This window comes from Molossus molossus, unplaced genomic scaffold (assembly GCF_014108415.1).
Source record: "Molossus molossus isolate mMolMol1 unplaced genomic scaffold, mMolMol1.p scaffold_m16_p_11, whole genome shotgun sequence".
In the NCBI taxonomy this organism is placed as follows: domain Eukaryota; kingdom Metazoa; phylum Chordata; class Mammalia; order Chiroptera; family Molossidae; genus Molossus; species Molossus molossus.
The window spans coordinates 24,763,689-24,785,971 of NW_023425346.1; the positions used below are offsets into that span (position 1 = coordinate 24,763,689).

Genomic DNA, 22,283 nt, shown 5'->3' on the forward strand with positions numbered 1-22,283 from the left:
ACATTGTTCAGTGTAACATGTATAGATGAGATAATCTTTTTTCTTATCCTCTTTGATTGCATTGAAGTTATATATACAAAAATAACCAGCAATCAACATATTTTCTATATAAAAATCGATATAGTACAGACATGCCAACCCATAAGGAATCCATAAGTTTTTAATGTGCATGAGAATAAAAGAAATATAATATGGAAGCCAATTACCCAGATAATTATGATTCACACAACTAAAATTAAAGAAATAATTAGAAAAGTTCAAGCTTAAAAAGCAATCTAGATATTAGTATCTGATGTATATACTCCCTCTCCAACTTCCCACTATGACAAGAGAGATGAAGATTAAAAACGCACAAGACCCTGAGAATTCAGCCTCTTAATTATTCCACTGATATTATCATAAGGAAATTTGGCTTTTTACTTTTTTTGCAAAAACAATTGGACTAAATGTAAATATTCCATCAGAAGCCTCTCTAAGTTATACCATTAGACATTTAATACACCTGTCTGTCTTTAAGTAGGAAAGGAGACACTTTGCAGGTCCTGTGCTGACTGTAAAGCCTGGGCCTACCAAAGTAGGAGATGTCTACAGTTCTGCTTTTCATCCTTGAGAGGAAGTCTGGGGGTAGAGAAAAGGCGGGATGACACCTGATAGAAGTCTATAAATATTATTCTGATTGTGTGTGTGCGCGCGCGCGCGCAATTCATCACTTTAAAATATCAGAGTCATTCAGCTGGAACAGCTAACAATCTCATTTTAGACCAGGAAAATAATTTTATACAACTCTATCATAGAAACAAAAAATTAAGCTAAGAATTGTAGGCATAAACCATAATTTTTGTCAGAATAATTATGATAAAATTATTCTAGCAGGCAACTGAACAGATTTTATGTTTTTCAAAGCAATGTTTAATCCCTGTCCATTGACAAATTATGATTTTAATAAAATCTCTTATGATAATAAATAAACAACATAAAAATAGAAATTGTGAATCATACCACAAAACAAAGGAAGGAAAACCATCTGTTGACTCAAAGAAAGTACACTTCAGTATTATTTTCTATAGAAACTGTCTTATAGGCAATTTTTAAAAATACTACTAATAATGGAACAAAATCTTGCCAACAGAGGTAAGAATCACTTTTGTGCTCTGAAGTATATTATCCCAAAATAGAACTTAAAAATACTTCCAGAATTTTGAAGAAAATTTTTATTTAGCCTAGAATTGATACCCAGAAGAACAGCTATTCACATGTAAAGGCAAAGGAAACATATTTAGAATACACAAGCACTCCACAGTGTACATTCTTTATACTCTTCTTGAAGAAGTCAAGTCAATATATTTTCTATCTATCCTACACAACAGTAAAAATTAGCAAACAATGGGGAACTAAAAGACTCACTACTAAGCAATACAATCAGTGAAACATTGATCCAGATCTAAAAAAAATATATATAAAATTGATCAATAAGCTAACTGTGAATATCAAAACATTCTTATAAAGAGACTTACTGTTTGATAATTCCAAATAATATTTATCAGCAATCCCAAATTATAACACTAAATAAAACCATGGAAGATGAAGAGAATAATATAACGAAAGCTAATGTCTTCATCTCAAGTAGTTGCAACTGAAAATAGTAGTAGTAGAATTTAAAACTGGTAGTATTATTTCAAATGCTTAAAAAAGATGTGATGAATTGATCATGGAGTGTATAGTCAATAAAGAAGGCATCATCAAAGTGAAGAAACATACAAATGACCTATAATAATGCATTAAAAATAATGCCAAACATTAAGTAGGAAAAAAGATAAATGGTTTAAATATCCATCATAGAAAATCAAGTTTACAAAAAAAAAAATTTAGTTACATAAGATGTCTGTGCTCTTAATAAATAAAAATAGAAGACACAATAATTTGCACTATATTATGATCCAACATTTATAAAGTACAAATAATTAAGAGTTCAGTCTCCAAAGTGAAATAATTTGTGGACTAAATTCCCAATATTGCACTTACTAACTAGTTAAACTTTGAAAAGCTATTGCCCTGAGTCTAAAATCTAAATCATAAAAGGAAATAGTAATAGCATCTTCCTGATCTGATTACTATAAGAACTAATGAGAATCATAAAAATGTATTACAAAAATGCCACATCTAATAGAATACAATAAGTGTTATCTGTGTTTTTTAGTAGTAGTAGTAGAAAATACTAATAACTTCCAAATATGTATTTATACAGAATCATGTTAAAATGTTTTACTAGGTCCTTGCAAGAGTGGCTCAGTAGGTTGGAGTGTCATTCAATACACCAAAAGGTGGTGGGGTTGATTGTTGGTCAGGGCACATACACAGGTTGTGGTTTGATTCACAGCTGGGCACAGGCAGAAGGCAACTGATGGATGTTTCTCTTCAAATCAATGTTTCTCTTTCTCTCTCTCTCTCTCTCTCTCTCTCTCTCTCTCTCTCTCTCCCTTCCTCTCTCTCAAATCAATAAAAAAAATTTTTTAAATATATTTAGTTTATTGCTGAATAGTGGCATTATGGATAAATTTTTACTTTAATTTTTAAAAAATATGTCTCAAATGTTACTACATTTTTTCTCTTTATTGATTTGAGAGAGAGAAAAAGGGAACGGGAGAGACAGACATCGATGAGTGAGAGCATCAGTTGGCCGCCTCCTGCACGCCCCTCATTGGGGATCCGGCCCACAACCTGGGCATGTGACCTGACTGAGAATTGAACTGGAGACCTCTTAGTGCATGGATCGACCTTCAACCACTGAGCCATACCAGCCAGGATCAAATTTTACTACTGATTAAATTATATTTTACAAATCCCTTATCCATATTTTTTCTTCTTCAGAAGAAAAGAGACTTTACAGATAAGTTGAGGTCTTCTTTATTACATCTATTTCTCTTTTTCCTCACCAGAGACAATCATTATGACTGATGGGAGGAAATACATAAAATATTTATTTAATAACTTATAATGGTTAATTTTATGTGTCAACTTGACTAGGCAATAGAGGTCCCAGATATTTGGTCAAACATTGCTTTGGGTGTGTCTGTGAGAAGGTTTTAGATGGGGTTAACACTTGATTCAGTGGACTAAAGTAAAGCACATCACCCTTCCTAATGGGGGTGGGGGGCTCATCCAGTCAGCTGAAGGCCTGATAGAACCAAGGGTCTCAAGTCTTCAGACTGGAGCTAAATCTGTATAATTATAATCTCTCTCTCTCTCTCTGTCTCTCTCTGTCTCTCTGTCTCTCTCTCTTTCTCTCTCTCGCGCCATCCTACTGGTTCTATTTCTTTGGGGAATCATGACTAACACACAATTCAAGACTAAATTATTCCAGAAACATTTATATTGTACTCAACATATGCAGAGCAGTGTTGCTGCTATTGTCCTTAAGGGACATGATGCATGTAGAGAAGACACATTTCAGAAGTGTCACATTGGAATAACAAGACAAATAAACTGAGGAAGGTCAGCAGGAATTAATACAGTGATTTTAATCCAGGTTGATCAAGATAGTTAATTCACTATTTTGGTAAAGTCTAGAAATTCTCTAGAAGTCTCCTTTTCACCTCGTTCCTTACTCTTCAAAGATCCAGATAACTGAGTTTACTGAGCTATTAAGAGTAATTTGAGACCTATGGTGTGTATCACATATCACCCATGTAACCAACAGCACACATTGTTACTGAAACTGCCAATGTTGAGGTTCCCTAAGAATTTCATAAAATACTTTTTCCTGTGGCATATACTTATTACTATTGTTTTACTAAACTATATGCAGCAGCGGCAAAATACTCTGCAAAACTTCATGATCATCACTATTCATCTATACATTAGAAATTAGCGAGTAATGTGTAGTCTAAAAGGAATTATACCTAAGTACTTACTAACTTTCTCTTTCCAAGTTTGATTTTAATTCCTTTGGTTTCATCTTGTCTTTAAAAAGACACACACAAACAATAGGTGTAATGAGAAAAGAAACTTACAAGTGCAAGTTGTTCCGTTTTCATCTAAAAGTTGATTATCGGCACAAGCACAGGCTCGGCCTCCTGGAACGGCCAAGCACAGTGTACTACAGCCCCCGTTATTTACTCGGCACATGTTGTCACCTGCAAGGAGGGAATGACGTGTGTCAGAGAACTCTGATTCCATCCAAAGTTAGCCAGTTATTTCTAGGAGACATATGTAGGTATAAATATGCACATATACATATTACATATACATTAGTATGTAATCAGTTAATTGATTAATGTAGTCACTATTTCTGCTCAATCCTTAATGACATTCAGAAATGTTTGCAAATATATGATGTGCTGGTAGATGAAAGGAATTTGCAAGTTGGTTGCAGGAGACAGAGATCTGTGTGCAGTTGGGTACCAGGAAAGTGAAATAGAGAAGAGAAAATGGCATCTGTCTTAGGATAGTTTCCAAGATTAGGAAGTACGAGTATTTTGGAAAGTAAAACGCCAGCACTTGGGACATGGCATTGGATCCCAAGTGAACAGAAAGCAAACAAGCTTGCGGGAAGGGGTGGGGCATCGTGCTCCCTGTGCAAGGAGCGCGCGGGCGTGGGGGTGCACTAAGGCTACCCACGAAGCCTTAACATGAGCAGCCTGGCTAGTACCAGCAGACCATGTAGCACACAAGGGTCGACTGTGGCCCCAGTGGGCCAGAGAGCAGAGGCACTGATGCGGCATGCCAGACATCGGCCAAGCAGGCACAGGGAAACTCAGACACTCATAGTCATGAACATATGAAGACAGTCTTGGACATTCAGATACAACTGAGGACAATTTTGAAGAAGGTGGACATCCTGTTTTACAAAGATGTAGGTGAGAGTAAATAAAATGGAGGTAATCATCATTTTGATGTCATTATTCCTTCCAGTTGGAAAGGCCGAGAGGAAAGTAAATTTTCTTAGCCTAAAAGTGTAGACTAGTTACAGCGAACCCTGGAACACCGCAATCCAATGGCAGTGTAAATGTCAGGGTCATTTTACACTGTTGCATTCCTCACTGTATCATCAAATAATATTTTGATAGTATTAGAAGATCTTACCCAGACATTCAAAATAAAGAGCTTTTCGTCATTCAGAGACATATAACAAAATAATATCATGATTAAAATGTATTCCAGTTCAATGTAGGTGCTGACACTGTGGTGGAAATGACAGACTAGGTTATTACACTGTAGGCCTCAGGGCTGGGATGTGCTGTGTAGAAATTGTTAAGAAATGAGTTCAAAGAAATACTTGAAATATTGCTATATGCAATAAATATTGAACTCATCCCCACAGATTATCCGCATGTACCCAAAGATCAGAGAATATGACCTAAAGTATATAAATATTTCTTTTCATTTTCCTGGGAAGTAAATTACATTTTCTGTGTATATAAAAAATGAAAAGTACATTTAAAAGCTAAGGAAGCTAGTATTTTAAGCTATAGCACAATTACTAAACTAGGGATCATTAAGCTTAGTTCAGGATTTTTCCAACAGCAGATGCAAAAAATTTCTGAGCAGCTTCCAGATATCATCATATTTATTCTATGACCATGGAATAAAAATCTACTTTATAGGATGCTTAGGAGTTTTATCTATGTTATCTACCTTGTATACAGGATTAAATTTTATATTCAATGTGTTAGTGACATTCAGATTCTGAAAATCAGAACTAATTTATAATTGAGAACTAGATGAAAAATTAAAACAATAAAGAATAAGAAAGTATTGAAAACAATATTTTAGAACATATTTTCAGATTCAAAATATATCTAAATAAAAATTATTTAATTTAATAGCATAACTTATATTTATCAGTCTTATTGAATATAAAATTTAAGTAATTAAAAGTAAAATATCATTATTCCAACTTTTAAATACAGACCCTTTATGTGAATACTATATGTTAAAAGAGAGGAATTGATATTTGTCCTATCATAACAGAAATCTAAAATCTAAATTAATTTAAATAATTCTACATCTCTCATTAAAATTTCTTAGATTTTGAAAATTTTAGTGGTGTCTTAATACTTTTTTTTCAGAAGAAAATTTTTTAAAATTAATTTATCTAATTTTGTTACAGATGTTTCTCCTTTTTCCCCACTGATTGCCCATCCCCTCCTCCCCGCACTGTGGCCAGCTTTGTTGTCCATGCCCATTGTCCATGCATACATGCATATAAGTTCTGTGGTTTATCTCTCCCCCACTACCCCCTCTTCTGGGGATTGTCAGTCTGTACCCCACTTCCATGCCTCTGGGACTACCCCATTCCTCAGACTGTTATGTTCATTATATTCCACAAATAAGTGAGATCATATGATACTTGTCTTTCTTTGTTTGTCTTGTTTCGTTAGGATAATACTTTCCAGGTCCCTCCATGTTGTTTCAAAGGATAAGAGATCTTTCTTTCTTACAGCTGCATAGTACTCCATTGTGTATATGTACCACTGCTTTTTTATCCATTCGTCTACTGATGGACTTAATACATTTTTAATATATTACTTGAACATGTTCCAAATAGAGCTCATGTGATAGTTTTTTTTGAATCTCTAGTAGCTTATAAAATTTTTTATGTAAAGATATTATCTTGAATACATTATTAAGTGACTAAAAATAGCACTAAAATTGTTTATACATGAATATCAATGAAAGAGTTTATAAACAAATTGATAGTTATCATTATTGAAAATCCATTATGCATCAAATTCCAGTGCTAGTTACCTTAAATATACATTTAATTTAATTTTTATAATAAACTTATAGAGTAAGTTTTATCTCATTTGCAGATGGAAATACTGAGGATCTAAGGATTAAATTACTTTTCTAATGTCTAGAAATAAGAAAAAATATTATAAAAATAAGAATAAAGATTATTATTTATTTCTAGATAATAAGTCATTATTATTATCACCATAATTTTTAAATAATTAGAAAAAGGATTTCTCTTCATCTAAAATTATTGCTCATATACTCTTATTTATTAATATATGAAAAACAACAGAAAATAACATAATAAAAACAACAAAATATAATCATAGATTAAGTTTCTTTGAAGCAGATACTTTAAAAACATCAAATCTACAAAGAAAACAAATGAGGAGTAGCTTTTAAAATTAAGTTCAAGGTAGCAGTTTGTCCGGTTAAAAAATGTTGCCTCTCCCCCTCAAGTTTACATCTTGCAGAAGCAGATTTTTTTTCTGCCCCTTACAGTATCTGGCACAGGCTGTGTGCTTGATAAACATTAGTTAAATTGGTGAATGAAGAAACAAATGAACAAATTAAACCATTAGCAATGTGAACAACAGAAACAATAATTTGAGGGTGTAGATGCAAGGTACATGTATGTGGACTGATATAAGTCTGTTTAATTAAATTAAAAGGGCTACTCTTATTAGTATGTAAGTGACATATATACTCTGCGTACTTAGCATATCAAATATATTATCTAAAGGTATATTATAACTTTCATAGAAGAGTAATAAAGACATATGATATATTAAAACATTTCACAAGTCTATATTAATATATCGATGTTTTTAGGACTCAGTAATTGATTTTTATTGATAAAGTATCATATTTCTAGCAAACGGTGAAATACATGAACCATTAGTGCAAAGGAATTCCATTGTTTCATTCTTCCATTTATCTGAATTTTCTTCAAAACGGTGAAAGAAAAAATCCCCTTTTTCATATGCCTCCTAAACTCTTGAATTATCAGTTTTATCATATGTGCAATTAGAAGTCTCTGAACATAATAGGAAGAATAAACCTATGGGGGTTCATTCCCTCCACCTGATGGAGAGATAGTCTGGCTTGCAGTTAAGAAGAGAAAATAACAGTTGTATAAAGACTAGTTTAATTGGATCCTAAATTTATATAAATTATGTATTTCATCTAGGATCATTTCAGAAGAACTGGCTTTGAATGATGTCAGTCTGAGATAGGAAAAAAAATGTGCCTTAACTTTTCTCTCTTGTAAGAATTATATGTTCATAAGGATTGTGTTTTCCTTTGACTTATTTGAAGCTGAGAGAGAGAGAGAGAGAGAGAGAGAGAGTGTGTGTGTGTGTGTGTGTGTGAACTCTATTAAGAGCTTAGTAAGTATTTGGGTTACTTTTTATGGTGATTATTTCCAACATGAGAAAATTGAAAAGAAAAATAAAAAATTTGTGGTAATGGCCCTATCACTAAATATAAATCTTTGCTAGATCTATAAAATAATGCATTAATAATCATGTCATACATTGAATAAAAAATGCTGTGTATTTTATACTAGTGCTTTGTAACTTAAGATCTCTGAATCCTGGATTTTATAAAGATAATCAGGAAAAATTTTATATTTTTAAAAAGTTTTGAATATAAAATTTATCATTGATAAACCTACAATGACTGAAGAAAACACATGTTTCTTTCTTTCTATCTAAAAATATAGTATTTATATAATTTTCATAAATGTTGGACACATAAAGAAAACACATAAAGATACTCTGTGGGCAGGAAAACCTGAACTCAAATCCCAGTTTATTCCTGGCTCATTGCTTCCTGAGGATAAATGACTACATCTGTTTGAACGTTGTGTTTCTCATATGTAAAATCAAAATCAATAGTACTGATATTAAATGTCTTTTATGAGATTCAAATAAAAATTTAGCTTATCTCCTGGTAGTTATAATTATAGAGCTAATTTATTTGTTAATATATTTCATATATTTGGCATATCAGCTAATTAATTAATTTTAATTTGATTCAGGACACTACTTATCAACATTTTTGGAATATTGTAGTTAGTTTTGATTATCATATTCTTTAAAACATGTGGGAAAATAAATATGCTTCTAAATATGTAAAAGCATATTAATTTTATATAATTGCTGTACTTTATATGGGGAATTACAGGAGAGGGTTATAAAAATTGTTCTAGATACCTAACACAAATGGAAAAGAAGGAAAGCTTATCAATTAAATCAGAAGAAACAATAGCACCGAGAAAAATATCCGGGCTCTTACATCCCTAAGAATCACTTAGGAATTCATTCCTAGAGGTAGCTTTCTCTTTATGATGGTTATATGTCAATCTTCCTCAAATAAGCTGGCGTGTTACCAAAAAATCTGGTAAGAGTTTTTCCTGATGTGGAGAGATCCAATTACCTAACTTTCTGACAGCAAGTGGAAAAGAATTTATATATTACATTAATAACATTCATGACTATTTTTTTTATAGTATTTCTGTGGAGTGATGTGTGTTTGTGTGCATGTGTGTGTATGTATACTATTATCTATCTGTGTATTTATATATGTGTACATATAGGCATAGACATATGTATAAATATTAAATATAAATAAATGTAGTCTATATGTAGCACATATACAAATCATGCCATGTACCCTAGTCTTTCATAGAGAGATAAAGAAAGAAAGAAGAAAGGAAGAGAGAGAAAGTAAAAGGCTATAAAAGACTAAGTTATTCTATTCCATGCAGCATAGGGATATGTACTACTCAAGGATACGGTTTTTCTAGTCAACTGCAACTATTTTATCCTTTAAAAAAAGTTTAACAAGACAACATATAATCAAAATTCATGTGTCACTAATTATATGTTTCTAAATATTTATTAATATCTAATGTTCAAAAGATGCAAAGAGAAACACTTCTGAGAGAAATTTTAGAATGGTATTTAAACTTTAGACTGCATTTTGCTTCATAATCTAGCTATTTTGATCAATGCAGTTAAATATACTAAAAATGTAGATCCTAAGTAGTTTATCCAATTTCAATGTCTATTGACAGAGTCAAAAAGATGTTCAGTAGGTATCCTTTCTATACTGTATTGTCTGTTTAGAAGATTCAAGTAAATTCTTAGCCACATGAAGACTGGATAGAAAACTCAAACAAATTGATTTTACCTAAATTAGTAAAAAATAATCAATCAATTTGGCCAACTGCATTCTATCAGTAAGACAGGACATAATGGTTTCTACAATAAAGATTGTATAAAGATTTTAGTAATCAGGATAAGTTTTCATTTGAATTACCAATTTTTTTAAAGTACTTTTAAAAAAAAATTACTGTCCTTTCAAGGCATAGCACTAAACAAATTATATGTCAATGACACTGTCTGGAACACCAAATATATTCCTCATAAACATCGGAATACAGTCCTCATATTCCTATCAGAGCCATGTGCTTTTTGTATATGATTGTGACACATTACTCATTTGAATATTTATTTAAAATGCTTATATTCAAGGAAACTTATAAATATGTGCCTCCAGATTGAGAAATGGTAAGGGCAAATTAATATAAAATGCAGGCACTGTTCTAAGTCTCACTTTTATTTAACAAATAGTTATATATTTCTTATAAAAAATGCATGAAGAAAGCATTGCTTATCTTTGTTAAATCTTTATGATGTGTCTCAAGTTTACCAAGGAGAAAGTGTTAGGATCTGGATTTGAGCCCACGCCCATCTTACAGTAAGCTCAGACATTCTTCATCCCATATGTTGCATTTAATTGATCAACTTTCTAAAACAACCAGAAGCTAAAAGAAGTTAAAGACTATAAAAATGTCATGGAATTTGACTACAGGGAGTTTAGCAATGACATTCAAGACAGACGATTTCTAAAGAGAGTGAAAATAGAAAATGTGATTATATACTGATGGGTGTAATAAAACCCAGGAAATGAAAGAATGTGGAATTAGAGGGAACAACAGCCCTGAAAACGAGACACCACAGGAGGGCTGCTGAGGAGGGTTGCTCCTGTTCATAGCCTTGCCTCCAGTTCGGTGTGGACAAAAGGCAACGGTGGCAGGGGCAGAGGTCAGGGTTGATGTGAATGTAACCAACAATATTACCACGTGATCTATGCAGGCAATTGCTCTATTTATTTTGTGTCCACAACTATAGCTTATGCCATCACAAATAATTTCTTTTTTTACTTTTAAAGATAATTTTATCTTTTATTAGCTATTAAAACTTTATGTGCTTTCCACTTTATGTACTTCCATTATTTAATGAAGTTGCATTTGTATTTCAATAAGGCAATTTTAATCCAGTAAAAAAAAATGTTCTTGATTGAGATATATATATATTTTTTAACATTCCTCTTTTAGTTGAACTATCTTCAAAAAATTTTATTGCTACATAAGTCCCTATTGACAACATGTGAATTGAACACTCAGGACATAATTTTTCACTCAAAATGTATTGAAACATATGGTCATTAAATTTCCACAAAAATGTGTCCATTTAAAGAGGAACAATGACTTTAGACTTATAACAAAAAAATCTACTACATAATTTATAAGTTTTTTTTTGTTCTTAATCCCTAAATTCTAAGTTGTGCTATTTGTGGGTGGCCTAATAAATATTAACTCATGTAGATAAAATCATAGAATATTATCTGATTTTAATAAAATTCAAATATCATGGTAGATTATTTTATTTCATATCATCTAAATTAATTAAATGCTCTTTAAATTCACATGGAACTAATTAGATAAAATATACTAGACACTGTTAAAAAAACAATTTCATTATATAATGTATTTTATATATTTTGCCATAATATTTGTTTCCCAATCAAAGTTTTTCTAACTGCTCATAATAGTTAATCTTTGAAAACATTAAAAATCTCTATATTTTTTACTTTAACAGGCTCCTTCAGGGAAGAGACATAAAAAAAGAGGTATTTAGAAAAAACCTTAAAATTCACTCAGAATTCTCAGACTTACTCAATCGGGTTATTTTGAATAATAAAATAATAAGATTTTATGATAACAAAATCCAAGATCTGATTGATTTTGGAGTGACTAGACAACTATTATCATAAAATTTCAGCAACACTGTGAAAATAAAACCTTTTTGTAACTACTGTGAAGTATTATGTATTAAACTCAGAAGCCATTTTATTTGGTTTGTAATACCTTGTTGCTTTCGTGGGTCATAAATCTGAAGCCCAAACAGGGGTGGTCTCTCACGCCTCAGTAATGTCACCTCATCTGTTATCAAATCCAGTTGAAAAATGGAACCATTCATATAATCAGTCCAGAACACATAATTCCCATGGTGTGACAGTCCAAAGGGATGGTTCAGCTCTTTCCCACTGTAAACAACCTGCAAAGCATAAACACATCATGAAAACTCAGAACTGACCTCTAGAAACATACAATATTTAAAGAAAGCCGTATTCGAATAAATATAACAGATAGCAATCTACCTAATGTCTTAACTCCTATTTTCTTTCAGTCTCTTTGAAAAATGGATTTCACAATGTGAGCATATTTTTCTGCTTCTAGAACTTATTTGTTGGAGACCATTTGTATTTTATTCATTTAAATTCTCTCATATTTCACTTTAATTATATGGTCAAGAAATACAAATGTTAAAATGTCTTTGTCTGAGGTTCTTCCCTGTGTCTTTTGTTTGTACTATTCTAGAATATATCCTGGAATAGAAATTGATCTGAGTAATTAGTGTCAGTATGTATTTGCAATATTACTCGTCCAGTAGCCAAGGGGTACAACATAGTATTAAGATACTGGGAGTGAAAGAGATCTTCCTATTTAATGAGCAAATGAAAATTGAAGAAATGACAGGGAAGAGGATAAATATTTTAATTTTGAAGATAGAAAAATTTACTAAGAATAAATAGATAAACAAGGTTCATTGGCTAATTTCAATTCTGATTGATATATTCTTTGCATTCCAGTTTTATATGTTTGTTGTTTAAATGGAGCAATCATGTAGGGTTGCAGAAAAAAATAAGGAATAATACCCCCAATAACGATAATACTTTTTCACCTTTTGCCATATATAAGGTGGATTGTATGCAATATGAAAACAACACTTTATACTCATTTCATTTACTATTAGAGAATTGAGGAAGTTATCAAATAATGTAAGATTTGCTATTCAAATTTTGCTCCTTTTTTCTGAATTCTTCATGACAAATTTTCATATATTGGAAAATTAAGACAGTTTCTTATTTTTATTTTCTCACCTCAATGTAAGCTAAAATATATTGGCCATTCAAATGTTATGTACACTGTGTACATGTGAACATCTTCAAAGAAATCATAAATATTTATTGGTCCTTGTTAAGTATGTGACGTTAGGTTACATGCCAATGCATCATACTCATTTGGAGAAACATATTTAAAGCACTGTTAGGTTGAATCAATGGCTGAAATAGTCTTAACTGATCCACATGCTATTTATTTCTCAAAGAGAATTCATAGTGGGTGGGCCTAGCCCACTGTTCCATCTTCCTTTCCAGAAAAGAAGTAGAGCATTTTGGTAATTTTGAATATTCTACTTTTCCATTATTTGACTAAACAGTTGAAGTTCAGAATCTTGTATGTGCTTAGGTTATTATATGATAAACTATAGAGGTTATATTTTATTTACATTGTCTCTGTCACAAAGTCAACTGCATCCTCAATGACCCAAGAATTTCAGAATCATTTTGCAGTGATTCTACCAAAAGAGGCAAGAAGAGGTTGATATCTATATCTACCAACAAGCTTGAAGTTAAGTTTATTCTTCTTTTTTTTTTAATCCTCACCCGAGGACATATTTTTTGCATTTATCTTCAGATAGAGCAGGAGGGAGAGAGGGAGAAAGAGCGAGAGAGAGAAACATTAATGTGAGAGGGACATATCGAGTGGCTGCCACCCACACTATCCCAGCTGGGGCCAGGGACAAACTGCAACCGAGGTACACGCCCTTAGCGGGAACCAAACCCAGGTCTCTCTGGTCCGCAGGCCGATGCTCTAACCACTGTGTAAAACCAGCCAGGGCTCAGTTTATTCTTGTGTTTCCATTTCAATGCCATGAGGTTCTTTATTCAAATAAATGCATTATCATTTATTTTCATAATATGTAGATTACATTTCAGCTGCCTAGTTGGAAGACCTGAATAGAGTTGGGTTGCTTGGTCATAGCAAACTCATCCAGGATATAGAAAAGCTGCATCTCCAAGCAGCTCTGATATCCTGAGAGCCCCTTTGGAAACCCTCACAAACCCTGCAGACCATGGCGGCTGGCCTGTTCTCCCAGAGGCCAGGACCAGCTGCCCTCTTCAGTGCTCAGCCCCGTCAGCCACCCCGCAGAGACTGCTGCAGCCACCTCCGAGCGGTAAAAGTATACTTAAAAGTATTTTGAACACAACACAACAAGGCTCCATGAAAAAACAGAAGCCCCTGGGTTAAAACCAGCAGCATGTGTCTGTTACCTTCCTGTGAGTTCCATTCAAAAACACCTTTTCAATGTGATCATAATAGGCATCACACCAGTATAAGGTGTTGGTGTGAAAATCCAGAGTTAAACCATTTGGCCACAGCATCTTTGAAGTCACAAAAATCTGCCGATTAAAGCCGTCCATCCAGGCCTTCTCGATCCTTCCCACGCTGTCATCAATTTCATCTTCCTCCCAGTCTGTCCAGTACATCCAACTATGACATGACAAACAAGAGCACACGTGTTACTTCAACCAGCCACTGTAGAGAGGGACACTTCCTCAGACTGGGCACCTCCATGAAATCTAACTGCATTCTGATTTTTCTCCTACTTAAATGCATACCTGCCGAAGGGAATTAACTCTGTGTTCAGGGGAGTGGTTTGATTGGACACACTACAAAAAACACACTACCATACTTACCGGTCTCAAAGATTAATTAAGCTAACAGTAAGTGCAAAATGTTGATTTTCTTTGCTGTTGATGCATGTTTGGGAAGTGGTTTTTGAGGCATTACTGATGATTATTAAATGTTTTCCACTTCATAAAACATGTAATCAGTTATGTAATTACAACGCACATTGACAGACATGAGAACTCATGGTGCAGTTAATGCTGGACTCCAGAGTTTATTTAATCTCAGATGGATTATTATTTTTTAAGACAGGCAATAGGACTGTCTTTGATCTAAAAGGCCCACTCACACTGTGCTTGTTTGGCTGTCTCATTTGTCTTCCTGGTGCAAATCGCCTACACTTTATTGCTGCTTATTATTACTCCAAAACCCACAGAAGATGATTTAGCTGTGCAGAAGTTTAATAACAGCAGGTTGCTGACCTTAAGATTTTGAGTTTTAATTTCTATCGCAAACAAAAGCTTCTGCCTTAAGAACAAATCATTCTGTGTAAGCTACAATAGAGGGAGAGAGCCCTGAGCGAACGCACCAATCCCTCACGAAGCGGTTCAACCCTCCACCTGTGTTGTTCTAGGGTCGTGTGAAAGTGCCTGAGTTATTAATTAAAGAGTAGGCTTTAATTCAGTCACCTCATAAACAACTTCGGAAAATGCCAAAGCTTTCCTAAGCTGCTTACCCTAGAAATACCCTTGTTAGATTCTCTGCCTCCCACTTCCTATGGGCCCTGGAGAGTTTCTAAGGTAATCTGGGAAAAATCTGTATCCATGGCTAATAATCCGACAGGGATCTAAACAGGCAGATCTGAGACAATTTTGGCTGCAACACACCATCCATAAGTTTTGTCAATGAAGTTCTTTTTTACATTTTTTTAATGGTACACTCTTAGGTTGATAATGCCTTTTTAGACCTGAGGAAGTTTATTGAATTTTATTAAGTCAAAATACATTCTGATCCTAGAAATAAACATGGCGATATGCTTATCTTGTGTTCTAGGAGTGGTGTTCTTATTGGAACCAATTAGGGATGAACAGAAGAGTCATTCTATTTGCTGTAATCCTCTACTAGCTAGGCATACTCACATGACTTCAACCACAAGCATTGGCTATGTAAAAGGCAAATGTGCAACTTTGGTCTGCCTAGTAATACTTTCCTAAAACCTCAAATACAGTTCATCAGTGAAAGTTTATTCTTGGTGCTAATTTATAAGTTGTTAAAATTGCAATTATCTTTCCATCTAGCTTTTCTTTTGATCATAGTAACTTTTTTTTTTTTGGTGAGTCTCTAACCCAAATCACACATGCATGTGCACACATACCTACACATGTACATACAGATAAATGAGGAATAATTCCAGATGTTCTAAACATACTTTGTATTGTTTTATGTTTGAAGAAATACTTCTGTGATATGATCTATTAATAAAATTGTTTTTATTTAAACAAAATAAAAGAAGAACATGCCAAACTGACTGAGACTATGCATGTTATCATCATCTACCCATTTCATTATCTGATTAAACAAAATCAAATGTGAAGGTCCTTAAATACAGAAAATAGAAACAATAAAATAAGCATATAAATCTTTTTTTACAGGTGATGAAACTTGGGGTAGCCATCAAATCAACATTATTTTAAGTCAGCCTGCTGCTTATATGGCAAGAAAATATGTACCTTTAAAGTTCAAGGCCTGTTCAAATAAGATTTTTTGATGGTGTTTATCCTTAGTCTTTCTGTCTAAATAGGCTCTTTCATTTGTTTCCTAGTGACATTTTTTAATTATCTTATAGTATTGATTGCACTTATGCCTTGAATTGCATATCTGATCATTCCAATTAAAAATCAAAATAATTAAGGGCAAGGATTCCATCTTATTCATATTTGTACCCTTAACACTATGTTTGGCTTTGCTGATATTAACCATGCCCCCAAGTTAAAATTGTATTATCTGGTGGTCAGTCTTAGAAATATCTTAATCCCTAAAAGTTCCTCTGTCATGGAAGTAACATAATTTTTGCTGTTAAAAAAAAAAACTGATTTGTTTGCTGACCTATTTCTAGCTGGAGGGTGTTACGCTCTTAGCTGAGATATGGCTGCCCAAGATCCTCTTTGGGGAGAAATACACACTCAGCTTTGGACGTAGTTCACATAGATAATATTTTGAGAAGTGAGAACTGGAAATATGGGTTTCTGAGTTATTGCTATAAATTATGAACTGTGAAATTATTAGGAGGATGGAGTTCACACGCAGCAATAAGCTTGGGAATGGTGCTGCCCTAATTGGCACTGACTTCAGCTTCATCCCCGTATCAGCAACTGGGGAGGCCACAGTCCTATTCCTTTTGGGTCTCTCCTATCTCAATCCCCACTTTTCTGCTCGATTATAAATGCTACTGGCTGCCTTTCATCCTTTTCAAAGGGAACTCCTAAGGCATTGTTTCTCACATGCCTGTCACACTGTTAGCACTTGTCTTCCTAAATCATGAATTAAGAAATGTGACTTTTATCTTCAAAACCTTTCAATTATTCTGTTGTCAGCAAAATAAACCTGAGCTTTTAAGCACAACATTGAAGACTTCTGCTTATTTCTGGTTTCACCTCCTACTGTGCGTGTCTCTCCACATACCCTCAGCTCTGTCTTTAATGAAGTCATCTCGCCACGGGACTGCCACCAAATTCCCTTCTTCTAAACAAGTACGTATAGTCCCTTCAGAACAGTGACAAACCTTATGACTGCACATCCCAAGCCGCTGGGATCAACTTTATTAATCTGGAAATCCTATTCATCCACGAAAACTCAATTCTGTTTTAAAAACCTCAGTAATTTCTGAAGAGCATGCATATTATTCTATTTTATTTTAAAGGTAATTGTGCAGGGGTGTGTGTGTGTGTGTGTGTATACATAAGCACACCAAATTATAAACTCATTGAGGATAATCATTACCTTACTGATTTCTATTGATCTGTATGATAATCAAAAAATATATTTTAATAAAAATAAATGAATTCTTTACTGACTATATAATTGATTATGGAGCTTTTGATCAAGTATATTTTTGAAATGAGTAATTTTTGTTAATAAGCAATCACAGATGTTCTCCTTCTCTGCACAGCTATAAGTAGATGTTATGGTAGTAAAAATGTAAATAAATCCTTTTTCTCCCCCTGAAATGTTTTGCTTAAAGTTATATGACGCTGTTTTAAGTGGGGTTTTCGGAACTAAAGTTTCTTCCTCGTTTTAAAAGACAGTGTGTTGATTGTATGGGGGAGGGAGATGGGTAGAGGTAGAAGAGGGTGTAGGACGATCAATGGTGATGAAAAAAAACAAAATAAAATAAAGAGAAACATATTGTATGAGGGTCAAACAATAATTTGGATAATCCATTTATATTTCTCCTGTCTTCCTATCCATTCTTCAAAGAATAGTGAGATTAGTATATTTTAATGTAAACATGATTATATTCATTTCCTGTCTTACTCTTACACTGCAGACAAAGTACAAAGCTCCCATCGTGGTGGGCAAGGGTCCCATCCTTTTCAATGGCATTCCAGCCCAATGCCCCCTGCCATCTGCCATCCAATCCCACTGTCTCCATTTCAGTTTCTCTGACACTCAATCCTCGCCCAATTTAAGATTCAAACATACCATTTTCTTGATCTAAATACTCTTTTTCTCACTCTCCATGGATGATTCCTTCTCTGTAATAAATTTTCATCTTACATGATGCCTCCTTAAAGAGGCCTTTCAACAAACTTATTTAAATAGGTTTCTATTATGAGTCTTCACTATGTTAACCTTTTTGTTTTCCTCTACCACTCTGGTCTATCCCCTCATCTCCACCTTGCAGATAACACACGATGCTTCATGAGGTTAAGGCTTGCCTGTTTTATTAACCATTATATACCTGGTGCAGAGCTCTGGGCATAGTATATTACTAGGGAAAATACACACACACACACACACACACACACACACGTATACATGCACAGATATGTCTCTTCATTTTACAGGTTGGGGCATAAGAGCAGTGCTCAATTTGTACTTGAAAATGCATAGAATGGAAGAGGTTTTAGAGTCGTCCTCTGTAGCAATAATTACAGGGATGCACAAACCGACTTAATAAAAAGAAAAAAATGTCATATCAATCACAATATCCCCCAAACACTATAAACTATGTAGATGCTATAGTTTTAAATATAAGTTGCATGCTTGCCCCTTAGAGACATATATTGAGATTCCTGAATTTGAAGAGAGGGATAGACCTAGCAACCTCTACATGTCCTTCCCAATCACAGGATCCCATCACCTCCATATTTGTGTCATCTTCCTGAGCCCCACAAAGACCCTTTAACTCTACCAGAAAATATTTTTCTCTAACAGAATTCTGAGAAAGAAGAGGTTGTTTTAGGACACATTTAAAACATCTTGCTTCAAGTACATTTAGATGGTGTGGAATAGATATTTTTCTCTTATAATTAATATTGGCTTAGTTTAAAGGTCAGATATAGAGGGCTTGGGTTAAAAGTCCAGAAACAGAGCAGATAATTAAAGAATATGTGTATAAAATCACTGATATTACTGTATAATTATGTCCTACAGAAATATATACAATGAGTTCATTCACTACTTAGGGGTCAGCCTGGGAAAAAAGCACCTTGATTATATTGGCAGCTATTTTCAACACAAATAATTCTAGGAAAGGCAATCTGGTGGTCTCAATTTTTAAGGGAGTCAATGCCTCCTATTAAGTATGTTTTGTATGTATGCAGTAAGCTATGATGAATATTCATGTTGTGATACTGTTTTGAAACAGTGAAAGGTAAGCCATGGAAGGGATAAAAACCACACACAACAGTTGTGCTTGTAAAATATGGGATCCAGTCAATCCTGAGTTTCTGTTAGGAATTTTCACATTTCTTCAATACTTCTATATGCACAGTATTGTTTGTGTTCAGGTGACAGTCCTGAATAAAAACCAAAGAAAATATGTTCACAGGAATTGCACAAAATATTTCATCCTAAAACAAGTAGTGCATACTATAAAATGATGTCACTATATGGAAACTGTGGCTATGACTATAATTATGTGATTACCAATCTAGACTATTAAAAAAGTAGCAGAGTATAGTGGCTATGAGTAAAGTCTTAGAGACAGGTGGCTGGGGTTTAAACTTCCACCAAAGTCGTAATAATTAAACAGTCTTTTGCAGGTCAGCTACCTATTACTTTGTTTGTCTGTTTGTTTTGTGTGTGTGTGTGTGTGTGTGTTTTGTTGTTGTTAATTCCCACATGTGGATATTTGAAACATCAATGTGAGAGAGACTGGTTGCCCCCACACAAACCCGACTGGGGCCGGAGATTGAACATGCAACCCAGGTACATGCCCGTGATTGGGAATTGAACCCGATATCCTTCACTCCGTGGGCAGACGCTCTCACTACTGAGACAAACTGGCCGGGGCCCATTTATTCTTTGTAAAACAAGGATGAGCTTAGCAACTAATACAAACGAATGGTGTGAGGGTTACAGGACAGGAGCATGGTAACCCATTTAACAAAACGCCAGGCCCACATCAACTGTGCAAAAAAACTTGGCTATTTTTGCATACATTAAATATCAATGGCCTTTAAAAAGTTAAATTGATTGATTATCTGATTTTATTGATTATTTATCTTTGAGTCAGGCTGTCTAAAATGTCTAGAATTATGGTGCTTGTCTGAATAAATCAAGAATATATGTCCTTTATACAAGTAATCTATTCATTTTAATTCAGTTAGTTTGATATGTTTATTTTGCACATTCTCTAGGGAAGCAAATCACTAAATAAGTAACTTTTCCCAATCAGACTATTCATGTGTAAATTCACACGTGAATTTACATAAAACTTACTACTACAAAATTTTTAAAAAATTATTTAGTAATAAATTTCTTATATAAAGCTGATAAAATATTTCATACCCATTAACAGGATCCACCACAATCCCTCTGGGATGGGACATTTCTCCCTCCAAAAGCGTCTTCCGACTCTGAGTAGCCTTTTCCAGCCTGGCCACGTTAATGGTCTTCCTATAGCCATCGTTTGTCCAGTAGAGGTTGTTTCCAATCCAGTCTACAGCAATGCCCTCCACGTTGTCCAGATCTGGGAACGGCAATCACAAGGATGGAACACGATGTTCAATAGCGCCCACTGCTGATGTTCCACTTAATAAAAAGTTTAACCAAAAAGGAAGTGATGTCTTCATAGTGTGATTTGTGCAAGTATTATCACTCCATAGAACATTTTTCAATTTTATTTTGAATGCCATTTTATGTGAGTGACAGACCCTCTCTCAATATATTATAATTTTAATAGTAATCTGCAGGAAAAAAAATCTAAATAATGAGAACAAAAATGGGTGAAAGATGAGTTCTCAGAAAAAGAGTGATACAAAAAAAAAGCATATTCAAGTAATATGAACAAGTAATATGTTCCAAAAGTAAGCAAGCTAAAATTTTCAATATATAATTTGAGTAATCAAAAGAACTTGAATGTCCTCTGGCCAAGAAATCACGGGTTCCGCAGAAGTACGCCTGGGAGGGCCCAGCACAGTTTGCATCATAGAGCTGTGTGAACAGTGACTCGCAGAGAGCACTGGAATATGTCTGTGTATTCCAGACCTGTTTCTAAAAGGACACCACTGCAGGCTTCTGTAAGATACAGACAGCAATAATTCAAAGGACTATTATAAATATATAATCTTATGAGCTCACTTAATTCAAACACTTTACCAAGGGGAAATTCTAATACTTTAAAAGAGAAGGCTTATAGTCTATTATCACACAAAAGGTGGTAGAGCTGAGATAAAAATCCAAGTCAGATAATCCCCCAAAAAACTGTACTGTTCCTCCAGTGAGTCTGAGCCTCGCTTTTTGCCTTTTTGTAAACTACCCTCCAAACTTTCCACAGCATTATAATGATAGTCCCATTCCTCTTCTGCATGAGGAATTACTGTGAACTCCTTTTTGTCTTCCAAAACCAGGGAAGCCTCTTCCTCCAGGGTCTGAGGTAGAGAACTGGAGTTTACTGAACAAAGCAAGAGGTAGTAGTACATCAGAGACAGAGCTGTGCATCGCACATGGCTGGGGACCTACATGAATCCCCTCCTATGCAGATGTAATACAGGTTTGCTATTATATTCTTTAATTGCATGGCCCCTCTGACCTTGGAAAAAACTAAAATTTCTTTTTGTGACCTTTCCTGCTAATCAGTATGTTAATACAACATGTGATTTGATCTAACTGAAAATCTCATTATAGTGAATCAGGTATGTTCTCAATTTCACTAGCTATCTGCTTCATTACCATGCAGGATGAGTAATTTTCACTGGTTAATTGTGTCTATGCTTAAAAATAGTTTAATTTTGCCTTTACTTTATTGATACTTAATTTTGTGAGTACTTGCCTGCTCTGGCATAATGGGAAGAGAGTAATCATTTGCTTTTTTTCTATTTACCATTGTCAGTGGCTAATTTTTATCTTGTTAGTTGGTTTTCAAAATTTATATTACTTTTGAATTCTATTCCAGCATGGAAAACTTCTTTCTCAATAGTCTTATTTTTAAAACTTT

At 33.9% G+C, this 22,283-nt stretch overlaps 1 protein-coding gene across 1 annotated transcript in view; it reads right to left on the reverse strand.

Annotated features, from left to right (window-relative positions):
- Positions 1 to 22,283, reverse strand: part of LRP1B (LDL receptor related protein 1B) — a 1,816,022-nt gene that overhangs the window by 743,831 nt on the left and 1,049,908 nt on the right. The window contains exons 12-15 of the mRNA XM_036254023.1: positions 20,636 to 20,816; positions 14,263 to 14,482; positions 11,954 to 12,143; positions 4,011 to 4,133 (exon numbers count right to left, since the gene is read on the reverse strand). Coding sequence (XP_036109916.1) covers positions 4,011 to 4,133; positions 11,954 to 12,143; positions 14,263 to 14,482; positions 20,636 to 20,816 — 714 coding nt within the window. The remainder of the gene's footprint in view (positions 1 to 4,010; positions 4,134 to 11,953; positions 12,144 to 14,262; positions 14,483 to 20,635; positions 20,817 to 22,283) is intronic.